The 26,950-nt window shown below is 42.7% G+C and overlaps 1 protein-coding gene across 4 annotated transcripts; it reads right to left on the bottom strand.

Moving 5' to 3' along the window:
• Nucleotides 1-152: 152 nt before the first annotated feature.
• NAB1 (NGFI-A binding protein 1) lies at nt 153-26,614 on the bottom strand. Of its 4 annotated transcripts, XM_041124405.1 has the most exons (9): nt 26,334-26,429; nt 24,639-24,729; nt 20,060-20,893; nt 14,272-14,405; nt 13,192-13,243; nt 7,390-7,500; nt 4,906-5,047; nt 3,502-3,651; nt 153-2,362 (listed from the first exon to the last, which is right to left on the bottom strand). In XM_041124405.1, exons 3-9 carry the CDS (start codon nt 20,876-20,878, stop codon nt 2,271-2,273), a joined length of 1,500 nt encoding a protein of 499 aa, XP_040980339.1. In that variant the 5' UTR covers nt 20,879-20,893; nt 24,639-24,729; nt 26,334-26,429; the 3' UTR covers nt 153-2,270. The 4 variants fall into 4 exon arrangements, with proteins under 4 accessions (XP_040980339.1, XP_029873941.1, XP_029873940.1 ...); XM_030018081.2 differs by lacking the exon at nt 24,639-24,729 and having other exon boundaries at nt 3,526-3,651; nt 26,334-26,614; XM_030018080.2 differs by lacking the exon at nt 24,639-24,729 and having other exon boundaries at nt 26,334-26,613.
• Between the last annotated feature and the right edge of the window lie 336 nt (nt 26,615-26,950).

Here is a 26,950-nt window from a genome sequence, read left to right as displayed (position 1 = left end):
AAAAAAAAAAGTCACACAGCTGCAAACCAGTAAAAAAAATTGCTTCCAGCTTATTGAGACTGAAATGGCCTGTTGGACTATAAACTGAAATATCATTCTAGAGATAACCAACTGGTCGTGACACAAAGTACTGTATTTACAACTCAAAAATATAACTGTTATATACTTTAATTTATAGCAAATTTAATACATTAGTGTTTACAAAATAAATTCTGGACTCAACTGAAACAGCGTGCTGCTTAGCAAGTTCTTTGTCCTTCCTCTCACTTTAACTGAAGAGACCAGCAAGCTTAAGAGCTTCTTCTGTGATCCACGCACAACTTTTGATCATGCCAGTACAGTTCAAACCTTAAGCTGTCCTTTAACAAGTTCCATACACATCTCATGAAAGCTACTCGGATACTAACCAGGGCACTGGCTAACGTTACAAACTGAAGAAATATCTTATCCGTATTACTAGCTCACACAACAGGAAAGAGGAAATATAACTACACATTCAATCTCTTATTTCTAACAGCAAAGCTGCAAACTCCGTTGCTTAAAGTAAGATACTTCAGTAAGTGAAACAGTACCATACAGTTCAAGAAACATTTTTTTAAAAAAACAAACATTTTAATAGTATAAAAAGTTGTTTACTGGTGTTTCTACTATAAAGCTTTGTTCCACAAATCAAAAGTGATAAAATAATTAGATACGTTTACAGTGATAAGAGACTGCAGTGTAGACATTTCAGCTCACATTTCGCTGACCCTTTCAGTACAACATAGACTGTGACTGAATCGTTAATACACATCTATGACACAGAGCAAACTGCAGACATGAAGTGCACACCTGAATATGGAAGTTTACCCACTGGCATGGTAACTTACTTTCTTCAGCCCTCCCCTTCCCCTCCAGAACACATTGTAGGCAAAAACTGTATTCAGAAACTGAGGCATATAACTATTTTGACTGCAGGAAAGCAACTCTTATTGAGGGAGTTGCACAGAGGAAAAATGGATGCACACAAACACACCATGGTAAATTCCAAAGTTATATGCCGACTATTTCTCCTTAGATAAAATGACATCTGCAAAAGTGAAAATGTACAAAAAATAAAAACTGTCAAATAAATAAAGAATACAGATGTTAATTAATCACATATATAAAGAAACGTATTGGCATACTGTATGCAGTATACGGTATATTCATAGAATCATGTGGGCTGGACAGCACTTAATAAGGAGTCACATGCTAAAGACGTAACTCCTTGTCTCTCTCCTCCAAAAGATCTTATGGTTTCTGGATATCAGGTGCAACCTTTTACACCGATGCACAAATCCTGCATCATGTTTCATCTTTGCCACACCTAGGAGGCTTGCTTTTTTTTTTTTTTTTTTTTTTTTTCTTTCCTTTTAAGATCCACAGAGAAGTCCGAAAAGTTATAATGGTCTGAATCACAATTTTTGCAGCCCTGTCCATGCTACTTGGTCTCTTGGGTTCCTACCAAATGAGATTTTAGTAATTATACAGTATATCAAACCATAGTTTTTCCCAGCAAAATGGGAGCCAATCATATGGACTCTTCCATACTCTAACTGGCATTTTCTACACTCCTGAACTGTAGGTAGGTATTATGCTGTAAGTGTGTTACACAAAGGCTGCTGAAACCATTGAAAGTGATGTAACGATAGTTAAGTGTCAAGTACGTCCGCTATAATACAGAATCAGGGTCTAGGTCTATGCTATATCCACATAACATTTTAAACCATGAAATATTTTATGCATTTTCCTTTTTTCTACAAATATTGTTGCAAACTTGCTGTTAATTGTGTCACAAGGTTCGCATTCCTAATTCTCCAAGGATTTTTAATTCAAATGTTTAACAACCATATCTACGCTAGGTACACTTAAAGTAGACATTGAAATTTCAAGTAAAATGAACTGTAGCCACATCTACTGGACTCAATACACGTCCCGACATCTAGATTTACTTTGATAAGTTATACAAATACATAATACATTCTTAAATAATGAAGACCCACAATATTAATTTGCGAATCTTCCCACGTTATAAAACCACTTTTACAGGAATGTTTATCCACCTGTATTACTGTTTTAGTTTGCAGTGTCTCTTGCTTTCCTGTTTCCACAGATTACTGTACCAGTTCTTAGGCTTTGGCTATTGAAATCTCTTATTTGAATGAGGCAACACTGGTTATTAAGGCTGGTTTTTTTTCTCTTGTGAAGTTTCATTCTTTACTATGACACCATTTTCCAGAGAAGAATGACTATCTTGTGTCTTCAGGTTCTGTTTTTATGACCTTCCTTTCTATGTTGTTAAAAGCCGAATGAGGAAAATCCTTTAAAATACCAAGGCCTTCTGCATTAAGAAAAGAAAGAAAGAAAGAAAAAAAGGATGTTAAAAACGCTGCTTGGAAACAAATATATTCTATTCTTAATTCAAGAAAAAGGTCCATGAACCATATGGATGCTAAGAGTTGAAGCAGTAAATTCTGCCTCCTCGTACTGGGCTTTAACCCAGCTGGGTTAGAACCACCTCAGTTACATTGCAGTGATGACAGAGTAATCACCACAGATTTACTTCAGTTCTCTCTAGCATCAGGGCTTAGTGGAGATGCACTCTTCACCTGCATTTTGAAAGGGAACTGGTAAAAATCCCCAACTAGAAATTCCACCAAGTGAATTATCACTGGGATTGGGACAAACTGCAAAAAAGGTGAGCTAAGATTGCAATATACCAAAGTGGAAGATGTAAGATTCTGCCCAGTCTTGAAAACAACTACTTTTGCAACTTGTCTTTCAAATAACCTCTTTCCCATTGCATCTTCCAAATTCAGGTGGGATTTTATTATTATTCCTAAAGTTGTGAAAGTGTCAAGAATTCCTGGCTTTATCTCAGTGTGCCGAGTATTAAACTTGAAACCACCCATATAGATTTCACAAAGGATTCTTGCTGTCTTCTATCAACCTTATAATGAGTTTCCCCCCATGCCAGAGGTAAATGACAGGATTGCCAGTGAGCAGAAGTCAGTGAATGGGAAAGCCAGTTCAAAAGACTTAATGCACAATTTGGTTGACAGAACAGGAACAGTGCTAGGTCCTTACAAACCAGAATAAAAAGTGTTTATAAGAAGTCTGATTCCCTTACACAGAGTGAAGCCATGTTATAATCAAACTGCATTACAATGACAGCAACAGAAGTATTTAACAGCAGTAGTTTGGGTCAATACCACTCTCTGAGGACAGACACATGCCAGAACTTGCTTATCTGAACCTACTTATGCATCCTCTAAGCTTTTCCCAAATAATATTCAATCTGATTCTAGATTAGCAAGTAACACCCCTCTTAAAGTTCTGCCCAAAGCCTTGATTAAAAGGTTACACACAAAGCATGCCAGGCTGAGCTACTAGCTTCTTCACTCAGAGAGATCATGTATTAGTAAGTTCATCACAGGTTTTGTAAGAAATGGTGGGTAATTTACAAGGGACAGCACTAACCCGAGGACTGGGACTTTGCCTCACCACTGGGGTAAAGCCGGATCAAATCACTGCACAGAGGTTTTCCAACATGCTGCTCTCCATCAAGTGAAACGTGCTGCAGCTGTCTACTTGGCAGATTTGACATTCGGAGATTCAGCGGTCTTTCACCTGGAAGATGTTCACAGTGAAACATTGATACATTAAAAGCAAAGCAATATTAAAAACAGGTAGAGACTTAAAGACATACAAATTCTATCAGCAAAAGTACATCCTAAATTCCAGCTGCTCAGGGAAGATTTCTAGCAAAACAAGGCTTATGGAAATATGCTGCTTTGCAGACTATTCCACAGGCACTACTAGAAAGGGACACTCAGCCATACCAAAAAAACCCAACCAACCAAAACCACCCAACCAAGAAACCAAAAAACCAACTCTCTTATTCTGCGCAAAAACCCCTTTGAGATCCTAAAAATTCCCGCTCTCGCTGCACAATCCCTTTGAGATCCTAAAAATTCCCACTCCCACTGCACGATGGATAAATGTTATAAAGAAGCTTGTACCATCAAGAAGAGCTGGATCCACACACCTAATTCTTCCTGTATACTTGTGTACTGCATTGCTTGACCAATACACACAAATGAAAACCTATGTTTTAACATTCACTTATATGGATTCCCTTAGTTTCTCTTTCTCCCTCTACTGCTTCTCTCCCCCACCCCCCTTAAACAAACTAGCTCTTAAAAAACAGATACAAGAACTTCTGGTTGTATTTCTTGTGTTTATAACATTTTGTGTCATTTCACAACAGTAAAAAAAGAAATCCAAACAGAAAGTGCTCGAACAAAACAAACACTCCTAAAATTAATTCAAGCTAAGGAATAGCCAGTTGGTAAATCAAAGAGATAACCACAAAACCGTAAGCTTTTTTGAAGAATAACAAGCTACTAAGAACATCGTTAGAATCTGCTTAGTTCCAAGTCATTTACATAGCCAGGTCCTCAGGTTTTGTTCCTAGACTGCACAAACAGGTAAACAAAAAGGGGTACCAACTACATTATCTGCTTTACTTTCAATTTCCACAAAGCAAGAACAGAAAGACATGCAACATTCTGCTCTGTTTTCAAAACTTAGGATAAAGCTAGTGCCAAGTTCTGCCCTCAAGAATAGTAGTACACCCTGCCTTCTTCCCTCCCCACGCTATCCATCGGGAAAGCAGTTTGCCCAGACACATTAGAGTAACAGAGCAGAATCTGACTGTACATCTGATTGCATTATTTAGACTGTAAGCACTTCAGGGCAGAGATCTTGTCTTGTCCATTCAGTGCTCAGTGTTCTATACTAGATAAATAACACCACTGACAAAGGTTGCGTAATATCAAATGTATTTGCTGGCAGGAACGCCATGCCTGGAAGCTACCATACCTTGTCCATCAGCATTATCTAATGACATGCCATTGGGGCTGTGCTCTTCTGAGTTTTGTCTGTAACACCCTGTGGAAAGACGTCTTTCTAATGCAGCCTGGTTGCAAAGAAACTCCATCTGTTTTGCCATCACCTTTTCTGACTGCAAATAAAGCAAAAAAGAATTCTCTATATATACATACATACAGCGAGTCACAACAGGGAAAGAAAACAATATCAGATGATAACACTAACAGCCTAGATATAGGTTTTTGTTGACGCATATGTACAGATGTGTGCTTTACAGTTTCTTCAAAACTATCAAGCAAACAAAATATTTTTGCACCCATAAAGATTTTCATACTGTACATCTGAGTCACTCAAGAATACTTAAAATGCAAGCTGCTGTAGTTCATCCATGCAGAAATGCAACATCAAATTCTGTTCTTCGAAAACACACAAAAATCACTTTCTGCACTTTAGGACTGCAGGTTACGTGAAGAGAATCTCAAGAAAAGCAAGAAATAATGTCTTAATTATCCAGTTAGCTCTGTTAAAATATATGTCTTCACAAAGTATTCCAAAAAGTATTCCAAGAGCAATGGCAACATCTGCTAAAAACTTATGCCAAGATTTCACCAGACATCTTGGAATCTTTATTTTAGGAAACAGCACTACACAAGCTTAAAAATCTGCCATTCTGAAAGTGTAGGATGACAGTATGTTTGTGGGGGATAAAGGTGTGAAATGTCTGTCTAGAAGAAGAACAAGACCTATACACCTCTAGAGAGTGAAACTAAACAATGCAGTGCAACGTGGGAGGAAATGGTGTCTGAATGTTTGTCATTGACTTTAATGCCAAGAGAATTCAAACTTTCAATATAATCTTGTTCTTGAGAATGTAAATAAGCATCTTGCAAAAATAAAAAGAAAATCACAAGTCAAGAAAGTTGATTTAGAAGAGCCACAATGAACATAAGAACAGAAAGTGTACAAACTTAACATCTACGATTGATAGGAAAAAAAATAATTTCTCTTTCAGGTAATACCATAATTGTTTCAGCTAGTACAGAGGCCTATTAATTGCAGAGCACTTAACTTTTCTTGGGAGATGATGAAAGCCCTGACTTCCCATGAAAGTCTGCTTACTCAGCATAGTTCAACAATTTACAAATACAATGACAGTATAACACACCAGCAAAATCTGAGCTTCTCCAGCACAGTAATGACCCTGACAGCAGGGTAGTGACATGACCGATATTTACTTACTCTGGCTTAGAGCTCATCAGGTTCTGCAGAAGAGCACTGATAGCTCAAGCTTGGTCTTGGGAGGTACATAAAAAAAAGAAACTATTTTCAAACAGTTTACTTTCAAGTGTGCTTTAATTTTGCTATTCTGTCACTGCTGTTACAACTTTTGAACTGTAAAATAATTTTTAAAAAGAAAAAATCATGCCATCTTTGTTGTTTAATTGGGATAAAACCAGAATTTTAAACAGCAATAATGCTTCTGATCACCGTAGAAAAACCTGTAGAGTTGTAGATACATTTAAGCTTAAAATAAATCTCTAGTCCATTGTTACGTAGCAGTGACCTATGAAAACTTTAAAGCATACACCAGATGAAAATAAGCTTGCAAAAAATTAAGTTCATTTAATCATTATGTGACATCAGAACATGTAGCATAATTGCTTTTTGATGCATTGCAATTAACAGATTTCTATGACTGTACACGACTTTGCAATAGGAGAAGGTAAAAGACAGGGTAACACATCTAGTCTCAGGAAACAGGAGCGTAACTCTTAAATGTAATCTTACATGAAAATTCGGTGATTACATTTGCCCAAATCAGCTATACAAAATAAATTTGTAGCAACTTAGCATGAAATCCCTCCTTGGCAACAACTGGCAGTAGGAGATGCGTATTTTGCCTCAAGGCTGGGATACACTACAGAAAAGACAAAGAAAGAATCGGAAGCCTGTCTTCATTTATAAAAAGCCTTCTGGATACTCGAAAACACTGCACTTCCACCCGGCTAGATGTTACTTTGAAAGCAAATTATCCTCTCGGATCCAGAGGTTCACTATTTCCTAAACATATTGGCCTTTCTTCTTACAAGAAACGTCAGAACTGAGGACTCCAAGATCGCCTACTCTGTTCCTCTAGACTCAGTAACTTGAACTTTCCATTTATATCTAATAAAGCAAGTAACACAGCACATACTGTACCAATAGTACCCTACTTGCTCCCAACAAGCAATCGCGTATTTTCAAGCCCACTACGCTAGATCTTACCTTCTTGGAACTAACAAGGGTAAAGCTGTAGCACTGTGTCAGAACAGTTTCAGAAGGTAAACCCAAATTAAGAGTGATGCAATCACAGCAAAGCTAGGTAGCCTTTGAAAATTGACAGTAATTACTTGAGTCATCAAAACAATACATCAAAATCGATGTACAAAGAAAGACATGGTCTATATTATTCACAGTGTAGTGCAGTTGGTTTACCTGGGAATTAAGAGCTGTTGAGTCTTCACTCTTTCCTTTAGCCAAAGCGAGTGGCATTTTGTCTTGCTGATAGAGCGACTGGACTGTGTCCTGGAAATCAGGATAGCCATCCTATTGAGCATAAGAAGAAACCAAACACCAAGAGGGACTTATTACTGATTTTTCTTCACCCTCTCTGTATACTCAAAAAAAATAAAAAACCAACTAAAAACATTCCTGAACTTGTGTAAAAATTCTGGACTGCAATTTACGTATTTGTGCTATCCATTTCATTTAAGTTTGTGCATAAAATACACATAGCCATTCAACAACAACTACTATATATCTAAAATGGCATACACAGGCAATCATATCTCATCTCTTACAGTTTCAGGTGAACCCAGACTACTGTTGTCACTGACATTAAACTAGTTCACATTCACTCTTGCCAGGTAGATTCAGGCCCGTGGCTTCTGTCACTCGCTACATACAGAGGCTTTAGAGATTCTTAAGAAATCAAGTTTATATGAAGTTGAGAATAAGGCACAGCAGCTGGATATACTAACCTTGAGAAACTGAGCAAAGCCTCCTGAAATTCAACATATTTCACACAGAACCTACACTAGTATCACAAAATGAAATATCACCATTTTAAAAGTAGGGTAGCAAAGAGTTTATATACTATGGGAAATCATGATTCAATAATTCTTTCAGTCTCAAATGCTTATGAAATGCAAATCTCTTTTGCAGCTTGCATATGTACCAATAAAGCAAATAAAGTTCCTGTGAAAGCCTGCCAGACTCCATTAAAATAAATTAATCATCGAAGCAAAGGTTCAAGATGAGAAATTTATCCTACTTGGCATTATGAAAGTAAAGCTCATGTAAAATAGAGGAACATCCAGAAAGGTTTACAAAAGCACAGTATAGGTGACTGTCACAATGTGAGAGGAAGCTAGAGATCTTACGACAGACCCAAACCTGGAAACAGTGACACCTGTCACTGAGGATCCGTAGACCCAGGTATCAAAAGTACACCAAATTAGGTATATTTTCCTTGTGGATTCTAGAGGTCACACGCATTGAAATAATAACATTTTTGACAATAGCTGGACAAATGGGTTACAGCCCAAGAACAAGAAAAGCTATCTTTCAGAAAAAACACAGAGGAAGGACTACAAGGTCCATGCCGTTGGCAGGCTGCCTACTGACCTGCAGAGTGGTGGTCAGACCCATGTCAGGTGGCCAGACCCTCAGTGCAACATAATGCCAATAAAGCTACTCTTTATGCTCAGGGCGGGGGTGGGGGGAAAAAAAAAAAAAAAAAAAAAATCTGTCTGAACACTGCGTATTGCTTTTATCCTCCCAACATACTCCCTCGGGGAAAAAATAAACATGACAGGTATGCAAAATTTCATAACCAGGTAAATTGCCACAAAACCTCATCCTCTTGAAACAAAGGCTTTGCAGCACATTTCCATTAGCACTGACCGTTTTCACAGTTAGACCTGAATTTGTTTGGGAGAGGAGAACGATTATGTGTAGGAAGACGAGAAACTGCATACACAAAAACCTATCACTCAGGGTCGTATTTTTGCAACAAAACAGGTAACACGGCTCTTTATAACGTATCTGTGATCACTTGCCAATACAAAACCAAAGGCTGTTTCCTAAAAGCAGGCGCGGCTACCCGTTGCTGTTTGTTGCCGCGACTGTCACCCGTCAGTCACGCAGATAACCCTGGTGACGATGCAGTTCTGGATCACCTTCCTGGAGCCCTTCCCCACCGCTGGCTGTTCTCCTCCCCGCTGCCCCGTCGGTAAGGGCCGACGAGGAGCAGGCTGGGCCAGGCGATGACCTGCTCTGCACCACGTTTGCCCGGAGGTTCCTTTTCCCTCTGCGGTCAGGAGGGCCTGCTGCATGCAGTACAGCATTTTTGTTTTGCCGTGCCGCTGCTCAGTTGTTTTTCAAGCGGCTTCGTGCAGCAGATGTTCTCAGTCCCACATGTGCTTTTTCGCTCCCCCTAATGACATTTTTCCTATGCAAACAGTAGCTTCTACTGCTTTTGCTGTTTTTGTGAAAAACACATATCCCACACTTCGACTGGTTTTCTTTTCAACCTTCTCGGCAACGGTGGAGATGGGCCTTTTCTCTCCTCTCCCTCCACCCGTACCGGCACCAAGGGAAGACGCTTCCTTGCAGCCTCCACTCAGGTCTCCCTGCCTGTGCCCCCTGACTCCCACTGAGCTTTGTGAAATTAGCTTTTGCAAGCTCTCCCCACCCCTCTCGTTCAGCTGAACGGAGACACTGACACACAGAACAATTCCTTTATGCCGCAGACCGCAAGAATATTTTTAAAACTCTCTTTCTTTGCTCTCTTGGCTGTTCGCACTGACTCTGAAGGGGAACCTCATCAACCCCAATGCAAAGCAGCAGCAGCAGCGATGAGTAGCTTCTCCCTCCGTGACTTCTGCGTGATATACCTGTGACTTGTTTTGCTTTCTAAGCTGGTGCCACAACAGCTCATCGCTTTGAGCAGTGCCGGTACTGAGTCACGGAAGATGACAAAACAAGGGGTGCCCCCACCCCGCAACACCTATGCAGGAGAGATCCTTGCTCTGCAGGAGGGTGCGACGTTTCCATCCCCATTCGCCTGTCCTGCTCTTTGTCCAGAGCAGGTTTAGGAACTACAACCCTTTTTTACCATCTGCTTCCAAAACCCAATTCACTCCATTCCCTTTTTCACTCCCTTCACACCTTTAGTCTGTCATTTGCCTGGAATTTTTTCCCTTCTCCTCTCTACACTTCACTCCCACAGCTCGCCCACCCACTCTACGAATAAGAGGGGGAGAGCTCGCAGGGGAAGAGAAAGGCTTTTACAGGTAATTTGATGTAATTCATGGCATATTGTTTCTTTGTAATGCTTGTGTGAGTTTCATATTCATGAAGAGGATAAATTTACAATGACGGCTGTAACCTGGCAGTGTTGCAGCTTGCACACACAGCTCTGCTAGCTCTGCTCAACGATGACCTTCAGAGTCTCTCTGGAGGTTTTTTTAAGTGTTATTATATTTCAGGAAATTAACTCATCTTTTTTTTTAAGTAATCTTTTACACTATGCAAACAGGGTGCGAAGTCTTTCCAAATGCAAGCACTAGTATTTTAGACCACGCTTTGCAGAGACATTAATGACTAATGGGTAAAGGAATGGTGAATCAAAATACAGAGTTCAGCCTTAAAACAGAAAGGCAAAATGACCTTTACCAAAAAAAAAAAAGGAAAGGAAAAAAGAAAAAAGACAGACCTAGTTACAACAACAGCAAAAAAAAAAAAACCCACCCATGTTCAGATCCTCTGCATGATATAGTGAGCTAATAGAGCCACATTGAAGCATTACAACTTTAAAAGCAGGATGAGGAATTCTTATCTAGAACAGAAGGAAAAATCTGCAGCATTTGCTACCATTTTCATTTTTATCTCCACTTTTCTAAAAACAAACAAAACACAACACACAAAAAAATCCCCAAACATACTACTAAAAAAAGGACCTTTTTTTTTTTTGGCAAAATGCAAGCCCCAGGAACTCAAAACACCACATGTAAAAGTGACCTACTTAGTAATACTGCATCTTTTTTTAATTTCTTTGAAGAAAAGTCCATGATTTACAGTGTACCTCAGAATTATAATGCACTGAAGTCGTGGTTTACTCCTTAGAAGACTCCCAAACTTGTAAGGAAAAAGACATTTATGCTGGTAACAACACTGGTAATTTCATAATTAATAATGCTATGCTATCAAATGAAAGATTATTTCATTTAGTTTAATTTTCAATTTCTTATTTTGGAAAAAAGTCCTATTTCTGAAATAGTCATTTGTACAGTTAGGACACGGAATTTTCACAAGCATTTTAAAATATGACTGTAATTTTAGCTAAAAAGAAAATCAAGTAAACATCCTTTCTCAGAATTACTGAACTAAAAAGTGTCTAGAGAAAGCAGGCCTTCCAGACTCTTAAGATTTCACCATGCAGAAAATAAGAGAATGCACATCCCCTAAAGGCTGTCCAAATTTCCTGCTCTCCAAAAAACCTAATCTTTCATCCTGTATTTTTCAGGATTTTAATTTTACTTTTTCTTTCAATGAAGATCCTGTGGAATAAAGCACCTCCCTTGCAGTGTGTCATTTTAGATACTTGCTCATCATCAATTATTACTGAATGAAGGAAAAACTTCCTAATGCTGAAATCCAATAGTCAGTAAAATACTATTTCAAGCAGAGGAGCAGCAGCTCCCCACTAGCTCTTATAAAGTAGGACTAGACTGGACAAAAGAGGGGAGACTCAAGCAACCATCCTGCAACGTGTTGGTCAAGGCAGATAATGGTGAAGGTGGATAAAATCATTTAATGCAGCATTTCCCTGCTTTTTTGTGGATCGAAGAACAAGCATAGGTCAAAGCAAATCCTAACACATCTAAATGACATTACTGACTTATCATCAAAGGTACCAGTAAATCCTCAATGCATGTGTATATTTTGTATTATATAAACTCAAACTACAGCTGTACACAGACCAACAGAACTCAATAAATAAATAAATAAGATTAACTCCTCCATACCTATTCATAATTGCCTTTTCAAAACTAACTGCTCTCACCAGGGTTTGCCTCACTGGAAAAGCCTTTGTACAGGTAACAAAGGATCGCACTACTGAAAAAAATGAAAGCCTTACATTCAGTGCATCATTTTTCACAGAATGAGTTACACATGAAAAACGCATTCCAGAATATGCTGCAACTGTTCTCTACAGTTAAAGAATATATCGCCTATCTGTGTCACATACAAATCTAGCTCAGGCCTAGCTTACATTCTAATGCACATTTGAGCTACACCTTTTGGAGCAGAAGTACAATAAAAAAACCCCACAGCACTAAGGATGAATTAGATACCCATGTAACAGTGAAACAGTAATTTGTTTAAAAAATAAATTATAAGGACGATCTGCTATTCTTATGAGGTACATAGGTACACATACTTCCAAGTTTTTTTTTATTTTTTTTTTTTTTTTTTAAATTAAAAGTGACTTTTTCATAGGCCTCACATTTACTTCCCAGCAGTGGTAACCAAAGAAGATGATAAACTATATATATGTTGCTCCTGCAGTCCTAACAAGAAACTCCCAGCATCTCCCTAAGCAACATCTTGTGCAGGTGTATACATTAGCCATGTGTACGTGTGCTTTTTATACAAAACTAATTACAAAAAACTGTAAATTAATATCTACAGGCACAAACATTTCTGTTGACATATATAGCTTTTAGTTAGCTTTTGACTTTTCAATATGATCAGGTTAATAATTTATAGCATAGTCAGAGACGGCTAGTATTCTACCATCAGTCCTTACCCAGAACTCTGGATTTTGGACAGGATCACAAGCTGACTCAAGCGAATTAAGCAAACCCCACCTCACACTGACTTAAAAGCAGGAGGCCTTTTGGGAAGACACTTCCTATAGTGCTCAAGCTTATTCCACCACAGGAAGTCAGTCAGTCTCATTCCTCCCCCTCCTACTCACTCAGAGCGCAAAACACTGAGAGTAACTTTACAATTAAGCAAATCCTACTCTTTACCCCTGCTCCTACAGGTTTCTCCACCAAGCATTTACATTTGCAGAGACAGTGGCGATGTTCTCCACCTCTCTCCCTCACACCCATCAACTCTCTGTCAAATGTTTTTCTGACAAATTTCCTTAAGACAGATCCCTTCAAAACAAGTGAATTTTATTTAGCATGCATAGGTCAAAATACAGGAGTCACAACACTGTACCTCTATCTTGATTCTCTTTGGTGACAGCTCATCCCTTTCTCCACATTTAGATCTAGAAGAGAAGACACATACACTATCAGTAAACAGCACATTAACCCTGACCATCAGAAATAATAATGAAAAACAGAGTCAAGGAAAAAAAAAATAAATCAGGCAAGAACAAGTGAGATGCACAGAAAAAGCCTCCAATTCACTTGGAGATGACAATAAACGTCACTCAAGTATAGAGGAATATAAGCGCCCTGTGTTGTTTTCAAAAATGTCAAGAGACTCATGCACTCTTCTTCCAAACAGAAAGGAAAGCTACCTGAGCACAGAGAATTACAGAAATGCCTTTGGCATTGCTTACCCACAATGGATGTATATTTACAGTAATCACTGTGGAAGAAAGGGGAGCAAAGGAAAACCATAAAAAGCTCCTAGAACTGTAGGAAAATGTATTTTGAAAGGATACTGCATTACTCAAGGGAGTGAACATTTAAAAACAATATATAGAAAGTATCAAGACTTTCAATCATATTTATTAATTCTAAAGTTTTAATTGTATTTAAAAGCTGTTAAGCCGCCTTTGTTACTGTTTCATAACAGTAGTTCATTTAACAGAACAGTAACAACTGAAATTAGGACTCAGCTTCAATTCCTTTAAAGCAAGTTTGTAAGCCACTCCCTATGACCTTATCTTTTTCACTCCCTGGAAACTAAGAAGGCAAATCTGTATATGGAAAAAAAAAAAAATAATTGATACATTAAGCAGGTTTGGCTACTCTGCCTATTTGCATTAAGCTTGAAATACACAAATGCCTCAAATACTTGAAACACCAGCCTCTCAGATGCCTCTCCACATGCACTATCATTGCAAAATCTGGAAAACTAGAGAGCAAATAAAAAGGTAATTCAAGACAGCGAAATCTTAGCAGTTTGAAAGCTTCACAACTTAAACAGCATTTTCCTACCCTCCTCAGAAGAGCACTTTGCTAGCTAAAGAGCAAGAAGAAAGTGTCTCCAGTTCTTTAGAAGAAATGCTATCAGACTGATTAGCTCCCTGAAAGTAAAGGTCCTTTGAGTTAATTAAAACCTTACTTGGTGGTCCTGTAAGTATACTTGTATGTAACTTCTCGAGAGATTTGCCGAGCTAGTGCGAAGAGTTCATCTCTCCTGGTCAACAACGCGTTATCTTTTACACACAGCTGAGCGGCTGCTTCATTAACTGTTAGCTGGAAATCAAACACAAAAACAGGGATTCATGATTTTGCATAATTTCACCCATTGTGCTTGTAAAAGTACCTGTTCTTCTGAAATAATAAAAATTTCGATTGCAAGTAAAATTACCTATAATTGTATACTAAACCCTGGAGGGTTTCTTCAGTTTATTTATACCCTTACTAAGCCAGGTAAACCTCTGGGAACAGAAAAGATGTAAATGTAGTTGGTGCGTTTAATGTCCTTTAAAGTAAGATGTTATTGTAAGACTCTCTCAATGTGCACTGCTTGTGCCTCATCCCAGCATTAATTAAATCTCAGTATAAAACAGTAGCTCTGAACGTTCACAGTGTTTGGCTCCCAAAGCCTGGTTTACAGGGAATACTATTTTTATAAATGCAATATGCCCAGGACTTGGGAAAAAAAAAAAAAAAACACCACCACCCTGACAGTGTGGGTACAGATGGCTTTCCCTGGTGAATACAGCATAAATTCTGTAGAAGGTGATGGTTTAAGAAACGATTAAACTTTTTTTAGCTGTGTTTCTCACCCTCATGTTTGTGAAGATTATCTTCAGACATGAATCAAATGTAACTTGTTTCAAGGATGTTTTCCTGCCGGGACACATTTCTACTGCCTCTGGTGCTGGCAATAGTTTCATAGAGAGCAGAGGGGGGGGGAAGCCTTAAGGCTGAAAATGGTTTCGCAATGCTCTTCAGAAGCCTATAGGAAGTGGTGATACTGACATGAATTATACCAGCTTAACAATACTGCTGTCTGAAAAGCCTATGGTCAACAGTATGGACAAACAACAAAATTATTAAGGCAAGAGACACTGCAACTGAGATGCTGGAGAGGAGATTTCCAGCTCCTTCCACAGTGAGCAGGGGCTGAAGAGACATTTTCACTTCTTCCTCAGCTGAAGAACAGCCAGCACTTGTAATGAAGCATTAACAGCAAGAGGCCAACAGAATACTACAGGTGTTTTTTTCCCCAAAGTGCCCACAACTCTTCTACTCTTTGTTTCTAGAAATTAAGCTGCTTTGAATGGGCTTGGCTTCTTGCAAATGAGCACAGCTGCTTTGCTGCTACTGTCAACAGTATGTTCTGTATGTGTCTCAGGCTACTGAATATTACAAAGCAGCTAGGTTTTCCACAGCACAGTCAGCATATTCATGACAGATCGAGATGTGCCATCCCCAACCCTTGATCTGGCAGTGCAAAGAACAGCCGCAGTTCAGCACAGTCATGTGGCTGAGGACGGGCAGGACCACACACGTGTGACCTCAGACACCAAAAACACTACTGCTCCTACAAGAAGCGCTTTTCATGGAACCAGACAGAAGGTGAAGCTGAGGACAGGCCAGCAGGTCTGCAGTTAAATGGTGTCTCCTGGGAGAAGGCTCAGAAACATGCTCCTTTACCCCACCATCTACCACACCACAGAATGTTACTTGTGAATTAAAACACAGAGGCCAGCGACTCACCCGAAACACCGCACGCTCCATCCCTGAAGGATGGAAGCTGTCGTAAGACATGAACAACACACAACCATGCTGTCCTTCACTACAGTGCTTGAGGTCATCCAAATTAGAAAAAATATATTTCGCCTAATGCGACACTTGTTCTCCAGGGAGGTTGAAAAAACAAAAACAAGTATCAGAAGAGTTGAGATTGTCTCAGTGGCCCGTGCCTATGCAGTATTTCCAGTAAAACCTCACACAGAACTGCTGTTCCTAATATTTAATAAGCATTTTTTCCTGTGTTTAGCATAAAAGCCTCTGATCCGAGTAGGGCACTTCCCGCAATACCTGAATGCTAATGAGAGGGCAAACATGTCTTTAACAGGTGAACTAGGTATGTTGCCTGATCCTCTAGTCTCTGCACAGACAAAAAAAAATCTCACAGAGATCAGATGTACAAGGGTGGGAAGTTTAGGTTTAATCTGTGAAACATTTCTAGGTTATTATGTTCCTACAATACAGTGTGCTAAAATAACAAACTATTACCCCTTAGATGGGAACATTGTTCTACAATGCCTATCTTCTCAGAAAAAACACAGGGGGGGGAAAAAGATACAAAAATAAAAGGTTAATACAAAACTGATGAAAAGAATTACCATCCAAAGCAGGCATTAATTTGGGTAACAGTGATAGCTATTACTTTGCCGAGGATGAATAATACGGCTAATGCTTACAGAATAATTTGAGATGTTTTTTATCCCTCAATAAAGTGCTGGAAGGTTGCAAAGAGCCAAAATGACTGCAAATGCTTTGGGTAGTCGTAGGCAAATGCTGTTTATCCTAATATATGAGAAAAGCCAAATGTTTGTTTGTTTGTTTGTTTTTCCCGGTTTCTTCTTTCAGGTCACATCCAGACTTACTGAATTGAAGTGCATCATGGCTTCCTGCCTTTTCAGGAGGCATAATACTGCAGCTAGAAAGTGTTGCATGCCTAAAAATAAAGATTCTGTTTGCTGGAAGCCTTAATGATATGGAGCAGCACATAACCATACAGGCTCTACGGAAAGAGATGGGTGTATTCCCATCTGATGGGGTTCATAGATTCCCCCACTAAAATACACATAATTAAATACTGAGCCCTACTGTTTTGGTGAGTCAGCAAAAGAAAAGGAAGAGACCAAGACGAAATGTATTACTTGCATTTCTTATTCCTGTTTCTCACACTATTAAACAGCATTTTTTTCGGTTTTATAGGTACCTAGACAGGCACTGAAATATTAACACGCAAATTACAAATCTGACTCAAACACGCACGGGTCACCAAGTTCAAGGGCATGCCTCATACTCATCCCTCCTCCAGTCCAACTTTAAACATGAAGTGCTCTCCGTGCTTGAAAAACTGTGCAATACCGAGACAATGGGATGGATTAAGGACAGTATGTTTATTAGTTTTGGAACGTCTTTGAAAGATTCTGCATCAGATTCTATGCTAGATCACTGTCTTATGTAGATAACCCTACCAATAGCACACACTTCCAAACCAGCTCAGTGTTTACAGCTCTCACTGGCTTCTAATGGCTGCTCAAGCCCTCTGAGACACTCCAGTGTTCATACTGAAACAGAAAATATTCTCACTAATTCACCACTAATAATTCCATCAAGTTTGATTTTAATTTGCATGCAACTCCACTCTGCTTGAGAAGCCAGAGATACCCTGATCTTTACATTAAGAAGCTAACCACTACTTAAGCTTTTTAAATTCATAGTGAAGTTTATTCAGCTGTTCATTGCCAGCTGCAAGGAGAAACCTTGAACTGCGAGGCAGAATGACAGCCTTGGAATGTATTAACATGTGCAGAAACACAGTCTCTGAACAAGCAGAAACTTACCTCCCTGGTTGTTTATGGTCCTTCCTTCTGAGCAGCAAGTTGTTTAAGCCATCAAAACCAAAAATCCACTGAAGTTGAGTTTCCAAAAGGCAAACTCTGGTTTAGCAGATTTTAAACAAAAAATGGTCTCATTGCTACTATTTGTGTATTTGCTGCTTTAAAATGGAAATAGAGAGAAAACTATTCAAGACAAAACTTTGTGAAATCTGGCCTCTTTAAGCAAACAGTAAACCAATTACGAGCAAATTCTTCTTGCTTGCATGTGTGCTGTTCCCATCAAGTTCAGCGAGGCCCCACATGCGTAAGTGAGGCATAAGTCAACCACATACTCCTTTGATCTTGTGCCCTTAATCATAATAGCGATAGAAATATTTCCTAAAGCCAAACCATGCTCTCATTCCATTTTTAAACATGGTTTTACAATGATGTAGTAAGATCTGTACTGCAGTACTAAAAAAAAATTAAAAAGGCAGAGCAGTCGTCCTTTCTTCCAGTTCTTTGCTACCCTGCTCCTTCAAACTACCACGCCGCTATTCACTCCTCCAGCTTCATAGAGCCACTCCTGAGCCTACCACACGCCTGACACAAAAGCTGCCCCTGGCACCCACCTCCCATTACGCTGCTGGATGCTTGGAAATTATCCTACAAGATGTCTGCCCACATTTCAGAGCATTTTCTGCAGCTGCTATCCCAGAGAGAGACTGCAAAAGCGCACAGCTGTACACGTTGTACACCTTGACTGTCTCCATCCTCAGCTGGGGAGGACCCCCATTCTCCAAATTCTGACTCTGCAGCAATGTACACAGGGCATCTACACAATTAATCCTTTCAAATCATGCCTCCATCTCATACGCAACTTGTTCTGTTACGGGAGAGAGTCCCGCAAGGTCAGGGGAGTAGGACGAGATCTGTTCTTGCACACTGGATGAATTCATAAATTAGAAGTGTTCAACATAAAGCCACAAAGCACGTAAGTGAAAGCTGCACAGCTAAAACTGTGTGGTAGAAATGCGGCTGACTACTGACAAGTTCCCTTGGAAGTGTCTCCCCAGTCTGTAGTAAAAGCCCTTGTGAAGTCACTGCTGGTGATGTGCAGTTGCCTTATAAATGTAAATACATAAACAAAAATGTAAAGAAATATGCCTTGTTTCCTTTTGCCCTTCCACTCAGAAGCATAAAGAGAACCTAGTCTTACGCTATGGATCACACACCTACAAAACTTCTTCTTGAAGCAAAAAAAGGCTAAAGCCAGTACAGTTTTTTTGGCACTCCTGTAACATAAACATTGCCTTTCCCTTTGGGAGCTAAGCCTTACATGCCAAATTTTAAATCCAACTGAAATTTTGCAATCACTGTTAACTGTGAAAATGCTGATGCAGCATTCATATCAACAGCATTTTGGCACTGCTTTGAATTAATGTTTGTTCTCCTCTTGTACTGTACTTTGGCACTAGGGAACTATTCCCCACACAGACACACCTATTGCATTACAATGTACGCAGTGCGAGCCTCAAGAATGCCAGAAGAGAAGCAAAGGAGGCCCGCATGGACTTTTAAGGACAAGAGGGAACAGATGCTCTGCAGGTATTACAGGACAAACCTTCAAATTACAGCCACTGATCAATACCGGAGATGGTCCCTTCCCTTCCTCCTCACACAGTCTGCACTTCACTCGACTGGCTTAAGACCACTGTGCCCAAAAAACCACACAGGTTGTATAATTAAGCTTCATCCCAATTCAAACACAAAAAAATCCCACCCCATCAGGCTTAGGGACCTCATCAGCAGAATCCTTTTTACCTCAAGGGCACAAGCTACAGAGCAGGGTCTCGAGGTGAGGGAAGACAGCAGAGGGTAGTAACCAAGCCAGGTGATCCTGTTACCAGACACAAGCGATTTTAAGTTACTCATCTCCCAAACAACCAGTCTACTCTCAAAGCTGCAAGGGAATATCAAGACAGGACTGCTTTAAAAATGTGCCAAATGCTTAGAATCCCAAGGGCCACGCTCAGTGCAATGCTGATTTGCTATTCCAGTGCCAAACTGTTTAAAACCTCTGTCTGACAGGCCGCACCAGTAACGGAGCAGTCTGATGACACCAAGGTGAGGTCACCAGTGCACACACACACCCAAGAAAGGGTACTTCTACTGCACCCAAGATTTCTATCCCAGGGCAGGACTGCCTACGGCTCCTTTAAGACACACAACTCTCGTCACCCAGCGAGAAGTGCCCTTACAAAGTGTACCCTGTGAACAGCATCTTGTAAAAGGTGTAGGAATAGGGGAGGAAGCCCGCTGTTGCTCATGGTATTTTACCTCGTGGAGGGTGAGATGCTTGCCATCCTTTCTTTTCGAGTCAAATCTGCCATATATTGCACTGTACTTCCTGATCTCCTCCTCTTTGTGAGGGTCCTCGTCACTCATCTCAAAGATGTGACCAATCATCTTTGCCAGTTTCTTATTTGTTTTCAGTAACTCCTTGACTTCATTGGAGTCACTTTTGGGCAGGGAGGGAACCATACGTTCTACGCATTCAGCAACTGACAGAGCAGCAGCGGCATCCAGGGTCTCACTGTTTTCCTTTGGTGAAGCTGGAGACCCAAGGTCAGCCGGGGAAAGACTATGTTCGCTCTCTGTGGTGTGGTGTCCTTGCCAGAGTCTCGGTTCACTGCCGCTCTGCAGCGATAAGTTCCCCACCACATCGGATTTGCTTGCGCCCACACTCTGCACGCATGTCGTGGCAGCACATTTGGGAATCTTCAGGTGAGGCTCTCTGGTGCTGCTGTTCCTTTCGTAACTGCTGCAGGATATCCCCAGCCATGCAGGAGACCCTTCCGGCAGCTTATATATTGGAATGCTGCTGACCGGTAAGGAGGTGAGAGGCTGGTTAAAAAGACCAGGGTTTGTGACCCAGTCCCTCAAAGCCTTCTGCAGCCTTCGGACATGAAGCGGCTTGCTAGCCATGCCTACAAGAGCCATTATCTCCAAAAACTCCTCTTCACCTGCTTCACAGAGCTGCTGGACGTCATCGCCACCCTGCTGAATGAAGGCATCGAAGTAGAATAAGAGATTTGCTTTTTGTAGTATTCGATACAGCTGCAATTCCCCTAGGGTTCTGGGTAGAGCTGACGCCATCACGGATGACAGAACCTGCAAACAGTAAAAACAGAGGGAAGATGAGCACCAGAATGCCAACGTCCAGACGCATTCCGCCCCATCGCCCATCCTTCCGTAAGGCTGTCAACTCAGGGGACAGGATTTCTTTCTCTCATTATAAGAACACGTACGGAAGTGAGAAAAGGGGTGAAAGCTCTGTTTTTTGACTAGTTAACTTAATGGAAACATTTGTGAAAAAACAAATCAGCAGATAGTTGCGGTGCACCTACAAAAAAGATGATTCAAACACAAAGCTAGCTTGTTTTCAGCATTGCCACTTCATGTTTGTTCCCAAGAATGTCATTCAATATTGCTCACTGCTTCTACTTGACTCTCTTTCATATCTTCAGATCAAAATGATCACAAAACACTCCAAAGAATTACTGAATACTTGATCCCCTGAAGAAAAAAAGCTCATCAGTTTCAATTCTTCTGAATTCTCAAATCATTTCCCCCCATAGCAGCGTGGAGGACTGTAAAAGGAGAGCAAAGAAGAAAAGTGCTTCACAGAACCCCAGAGGATTAATGAACTGGATCAGTAAAAGGGTGTTTCAGAACCAAGTATTTCTACAGTTTTCCCCATTTCGCATAAAAAGGACCTAATGCCTCTACTGAGCTTAATTATGGCAGGAACATCCACAGGCAAAGCAAAAATACTGATGGATTCCAACACATACAGTTTAAAGACGTTATTTTGAATTCACCTGCCTGTTCTATTTGCTAACAGACCTGCATGGCGTTGATAATTCTGACATGAAATACCATTCAGCAATGCAGCAACTGTGCTCCAAGGGCTCCCAACAGACAAACTGCAGCAGTGTTCTACACTTACGGCTGCACAAAAAACATTTGCACAAGTTTCAACTTCATAAAACCCGTTATCCACAGTTATCCTGCAAATAATAAACTCTTCAGAGAATTCTAAGATCTCTCACACACACAGCACTTCACTCTACGATGGCTTTCACAACTACAGGCGGGTAATTTCCAGTATTACTGTATTGAGCTAAACCACCAATCAATAAGGTCTAAAGCATGTAATTTATAGTTGGTCGGGAAAGTAACAGAACTAAAACACAGAGCTGGTCTGCTAGCATTACTCTGGCTCTACTATCATGTTGCACTTTAAAAACCACATAGTAGTAACCCCAAAATCAGCAGTTACAGAATGATTTGCACACACTGGGGGGAAACTATTTTAATTACATGCAAACACCCTCCCCCCCAAAACTCCGATGCAAGAATATATGTATGCTTAGGGACATTGGGAGGCTGGTAATCAAAAGTAAAACTAAGGCAGAACTTATTTTTACAATATGCACTTTTGCATATTTTTTTTTTCCTTTACAATATGCGCTGCTTCTTCAGCAACTCAAACGTACAGTTGTAACAAACAGAACTCAACTTCTATTCAGGAGGCATCTGAAATATCAGGCTTTTGCTGCAAAACTTTGATTAAACTCTACTAGAGAGAAATAAAATTAGGAGGCCAACAGAAACTTCACAAAAACGTATGTGGCAGCAATGGGATACCTACAAACAATCTCTTCAAGAAGAGAGATGGAGCCCTGGAAAAAAAAGAAAAAAATACAAAAAACCCAAAACCACCAGCTGCACATATAATTCTTTGTACGCTGGTATTTGTAAAACAGAATGGACAGCAATAGCCATTTAGATCTGAGCAGCTATCGCAAGGAGCTGCTGGTGAGCTCAAGAGCTAATGAACTGCACACACTTTGGAACTCAGGGTGAAACTGGAAACATTTAAGAGCTACATATTTTAGAAATACAGTTTAGCTTTCAAAAATAACAGTTAATTGCAGAAAATTAAGTACTGTCTACACTCAAAGATGTGAGAGGCAACAAGGAAAATGAGGAAAATCACTTAAGGTAATCCTTCAAATGGTACAATTTTCAGTATTTTTAAAATTGTCATTACTTCACAGAATTTCTTAGAAAAATCCTCCCATTCCATACAAACTTTGACAAGACAAACAAAACTAACAGATTACGGTTTAGTGGCATTTCAATAAATTGTTCCTACCCTCCCATTTCAAATGATGTTGACTTTCTACCATCAATACCACAAATTAACTTATGTAACTGTTAAAAGAATACCCATTTGCTCTGAAAGTCATCCATCTTAGCACAAAATCTACATAAATCTACATAAATGGACTTTGTGCAGAGAGCTAAATTGAATCCTGGGAGGACAGTGGCAGTGAAATTACACACGGCCCAAGAGCTCCAGGCAAGGCATGAAGCTCATTTTTCCAGCCCACAGGCTGGAAGAGCAGCAACAGTCCACGAGCAGCCTTTACCTAGAGGCTTCTAATCAACAAATCTCCTCATGACAGATAAAACTGGATTAATATGTACTATGGAGGCGTCAGTAGCGAGTCCACAGTTCAGACTGCATTGAGATTTGCATTTAAAGCAAAACCGAAATCCGTTTGCTTTGTACTTTAAAGACCAATTCTGTTTTCCAAATTTAGTACAGTAACTCCTGAAAGGGCCACGCAAATTTTCCATTTACGACTGCTACCGATTTCTGCAGAGAAGGCATTTTCAAACACTCCTCCTTTTGACCTCTTTTCTCCTCTCATTAAACACAGTTCCTTCTGCACTCACCTCAACGACATCCCAGGTACTTCTAAACTTTTAGAAGGGGAAGGCTCCCTCCCCTTTCCGAGACAGCCTCACCATGCCACCAGCTACGCTGCTTTTCCAGACATTACTGGTCCACTCCACTGGTTCGGCTCAGCTCACAGCCTATAAAGCCAGCAAAGCAGGTAAGCTAGTCGACCTGGAGGAGTAAGATGAGGCTTAGGAAGAGGACAAGCAACAAACAAGGTTTGCTGAGAAAGCAGCACAGCACTGCCTGAATCGTAAGAGACCGTTACCCCAAGGGACACACGGCATTGCTGTTGCTGCCTGGCTCTGCTTACCTATCCGGCTACGGCAAACCCTTAGCACTCCCACTCAAGTCTCAGCGCCACACATCTTTCGGGTGACCTTTAAGCTGCATCTAAGACACCTAAAGTACTGCTTTCCACCACTGTTGTTCTCACTTCTTAGCACAGCAGGGGCCATGCTTTGGGGGCAAAGGGTGAGCACGAGAAGAGGTTATGCAACGAGAAGACACAGGGCGAGCTCGCAGCCAGGAGACTTGTGTATGCTCCCCACTGGGAAGAGCACCTCGCGTAAGACCCTGGGGCACCGCATGTGTTCCCCTCTTCCACAGCCTGCCCTCTAAGTCTTAGCCTTTCTAATCTGGGATCCCAGACAAACCTGGTTCAAGAGTAACAGCCTGCTAATGTCCTCTGGCAAACCCTAAGAAGCTATCCAGAACGATCTGCTGCCTTAGGAGCGAGCAGGTAGATCTTCTAAGGTATGGCCAACTGCAAACCCTTTTACGGCAAAAGGCGGGAACGCGAAGCTGGCACGGGAGGGTCTGCAGGAATAAATGAACGCTGCGATGGCAGCTGAGCTGCTACCTCTCCCCCTTCTTTGCTCGTTGTCCATACCAGTAAGGAGTGTGGGAACACAGGGAAGAGCAGCTGCCTTTTACATTTTTCACAAACAAAGCAGCTACGAAATTCCCCGTAACAGAGAAAGCTGTTTAAAATACATGCAAAGCTGCATACTGTTACAGCCACGGAAGAACCAGGAAATCACAAGTTAGATTTTCACTCAGCCTTTGCAACCCACAACCATGCATTCTGATTTTCCACGTTACCTCATTCACATCCACAGCCTATCACCCCACATGCCATGCCCTCCTCTCCAAACGCTGGATGTCACCTTAACTCTGACCACAAACATAACTCCTAGGAAAAAGGAAAACAAAACCCACAGAGAGACACCACACAGCACTACTAAATATTTGTAAACAACCAGTGTAGGAATCACAACCTATTTCTGCAACCGGCTCCCTCTATCAAGATAACCGGCAGTGGCAGCAGCCCAGCTCAACATCTTTAACCACAGGAAAACACCCGTTTCTGCCCGTTCTGCCTGGTCCGAGTTCAAAGCTGCACATTTCCCGGAGGTGGCAGGAAGACAGGCGGCTGCAGTAAGCAGGTGGTGGACGTGGGTGAAGTATTGGGAGAAGGAAAACTCGGGAGCTGTGGGATGTAAGCACGGGGCAAGGACTTCACTAGCAGTTTTCCTGCTTTTTAAGGCTGCACTAGGAGTAAAAGCAATTGAGCAACCCTAAGTGATTTTTAGAGATTTTCATTTCAGGTGAATTATATTTGAGCTGTCACCAATTAAATTAGGAATACGCACAAGGAGAAAGTGTGAAATACCACATTCCTGTATTTTAGGGAAAAGTGATTATTTCATAATATATCTTGATCACTTTGGGCGTTCTGAAAAGTCTCTGAAGACAAACCGGATTTGGATTTGAGAGCTGGCTGCTTTGCATATTCATTACATTTTTGCAGCGTTTCCAAAGGACTTTTAGCAGGAGAAGAAAATTACACGTAGCTGCAGAAGCGAGACTTAGCAAATTAAATAGTCTTGTCTAGCTCTGAGATGTGCCAAAATACAACCTATTAAGCGAGTTTCACATTCAAATACAGATGCGTGTCACGCCACAACTAATAAGAAACTTGAAACGTGCAATAAAAATAAAAATGAAATCGCGTAAGGATAAAGAGCGAGCCCCGGCACTTCACGATTCCCACCCGAGCCCGGCGCGGGGAGGGTCACCCACCGCCCCGGCCCCGGCAGGGAGCCGACGCGGGGGAACCGGCGCAGCGGGCACGGGTCGGGGCTGCGCTCCCGGCACCCAGTTCGCAGCGGCCGAGCCCGCTGACAGGAACACCCCCCGGGCCGGGGCCCGGCAACCCTCGGGAGGCGGCGACGGGGCCGCTTCTCCGTAAAGGCTACGCCGGGGGGCGCGGGTGGCCCGGCCGGCGGCGCCCGGAGCCAGCGGGCCCGGACAACCCCTCACGTCCCGCCAAGGGCCGCGGGGCGGGAGGAGGGGGTGAACCACTGCGCGGGGGAGCGGCCGCGGAGGGACACGGCACCACACTGCCTGGGGGAAAGGGGGGCGGCCGGTACCACAGCGCCGCCACCCCCCCCCGCCCCGTACCCCTGCGCAGTACCGGCAGCCCGCCGCCGGGGCGCCGCCCCCGCCCGTCCCGTTCCGCCTGGTCCGTCCCGTCCCGTCCCGTCCCGTCCCGTCCCGCCCCGCCGCCCCCGCCCCGCGGCCCCCCCCCGCGGCAGCAGAGACGGCAGGGACGTTTCTGTACTTTCCGCCCACTCCCCCGTCCCCCCCCGCGCCAGATTTCTCCGGGAATCACCCACGCACGGCCCGCCCGCTCCTTCCGGCCGTCCCCCGCGGGGCCGCGACCGGGCTGCCCCGGCTCCCCGGCCGCGCGCACCCCCCCCCCCCCCCCGCCGCCCCCGGCCGGCCCGCACGTACTCTGCAGTAGGCTGCCGCCGCCGCCGGCTGCCCGGGGCTTCCCTCGATGCCGTCCCGGGGCCGCAGACTCAGCCCCGCCGAAGTTCCTGCCAGCGCCCCCCCCCGCCTGCGCGCCGCCGGCCCAGGCTCCTCCTTTCCCATCGACGGGGCGGGTGGGCGAGCCGGTCCCCGCCACCGCCTCGCTGCCGCCGGGGGGGCCGCGCGGCCGCCCCGCCGCCCCGCGCAGCTCGCCTCGTCGCGGCCGCGCCTGCCGTGCGCGGAGGCCGAGCGGGCGGGCGGGCGGTCGGCGGGAGGGAGCGGCCTGCGGCGCCCCGCCCCCCCCCCCCCCCCGGGGCCCCGGCCCCGCCGGCCCCCGCCCCGCACACACGCGCCCCCTCCCGCGCGGTCACATGGGGAGATCCCGGCGCGCTCCGCCGCCCGCCCACGCGGGCCGCCGCGTGACGCAGCGCCTGGCGGGGGCCGCCGCCGCGCGGGGGCGGGACCGGCACCGGCCGCCCGGCAGCGCGCCCCGCCGCGGCCGAGCCGAGCCGAACCGGGCCGGGCCGGACCGGGATCCGGGATCCGGGCACCCCCCCCCCCCCCAGCCGGGACGAAGCGGGCGGCCCCGCTGGAAGACG

Source organism: Aquila chrysaetos, chromosome 6 (assembly GCF_900496995.4).
Source record: "Aquila chrysaetos chrysaetos chromosome 6, bAquChr1.4, whole genome shotgun sequence".
Lineage (NCBI taxonomy): Eukaryota > Metazoa > Chordata > Aves > Accipitriformes > Accipitridae > Aquila > Aquila chrysaetos.
This window is presented reverse-complemented; position numbering and strand designations above follow the sequence as displayed.

Coding starts and splice junctions, on each gene's coding strand:
- NAB1 (XM_030018080.2), bottom strand. CDS start 26,474: ATGGGAAAGGAGGAGCCTGGGCCGGCGGCGCGCAGGCGGGGGGGGGCG. Junction 14,406..20,059: donor AGCATCTCACCCTCCACGAG/GTAAAATACCAT, acceptor TTTGATTTCCAG/CTAACAGTTAATGAAGCAGC. Junction 5,048..7,389: donor CAACAGCTCTTAATTCCCAG/GTAAACCAACTG, acceptor CTTTATTTGCAG/TCAGAAAAGGTGATGGCAAA.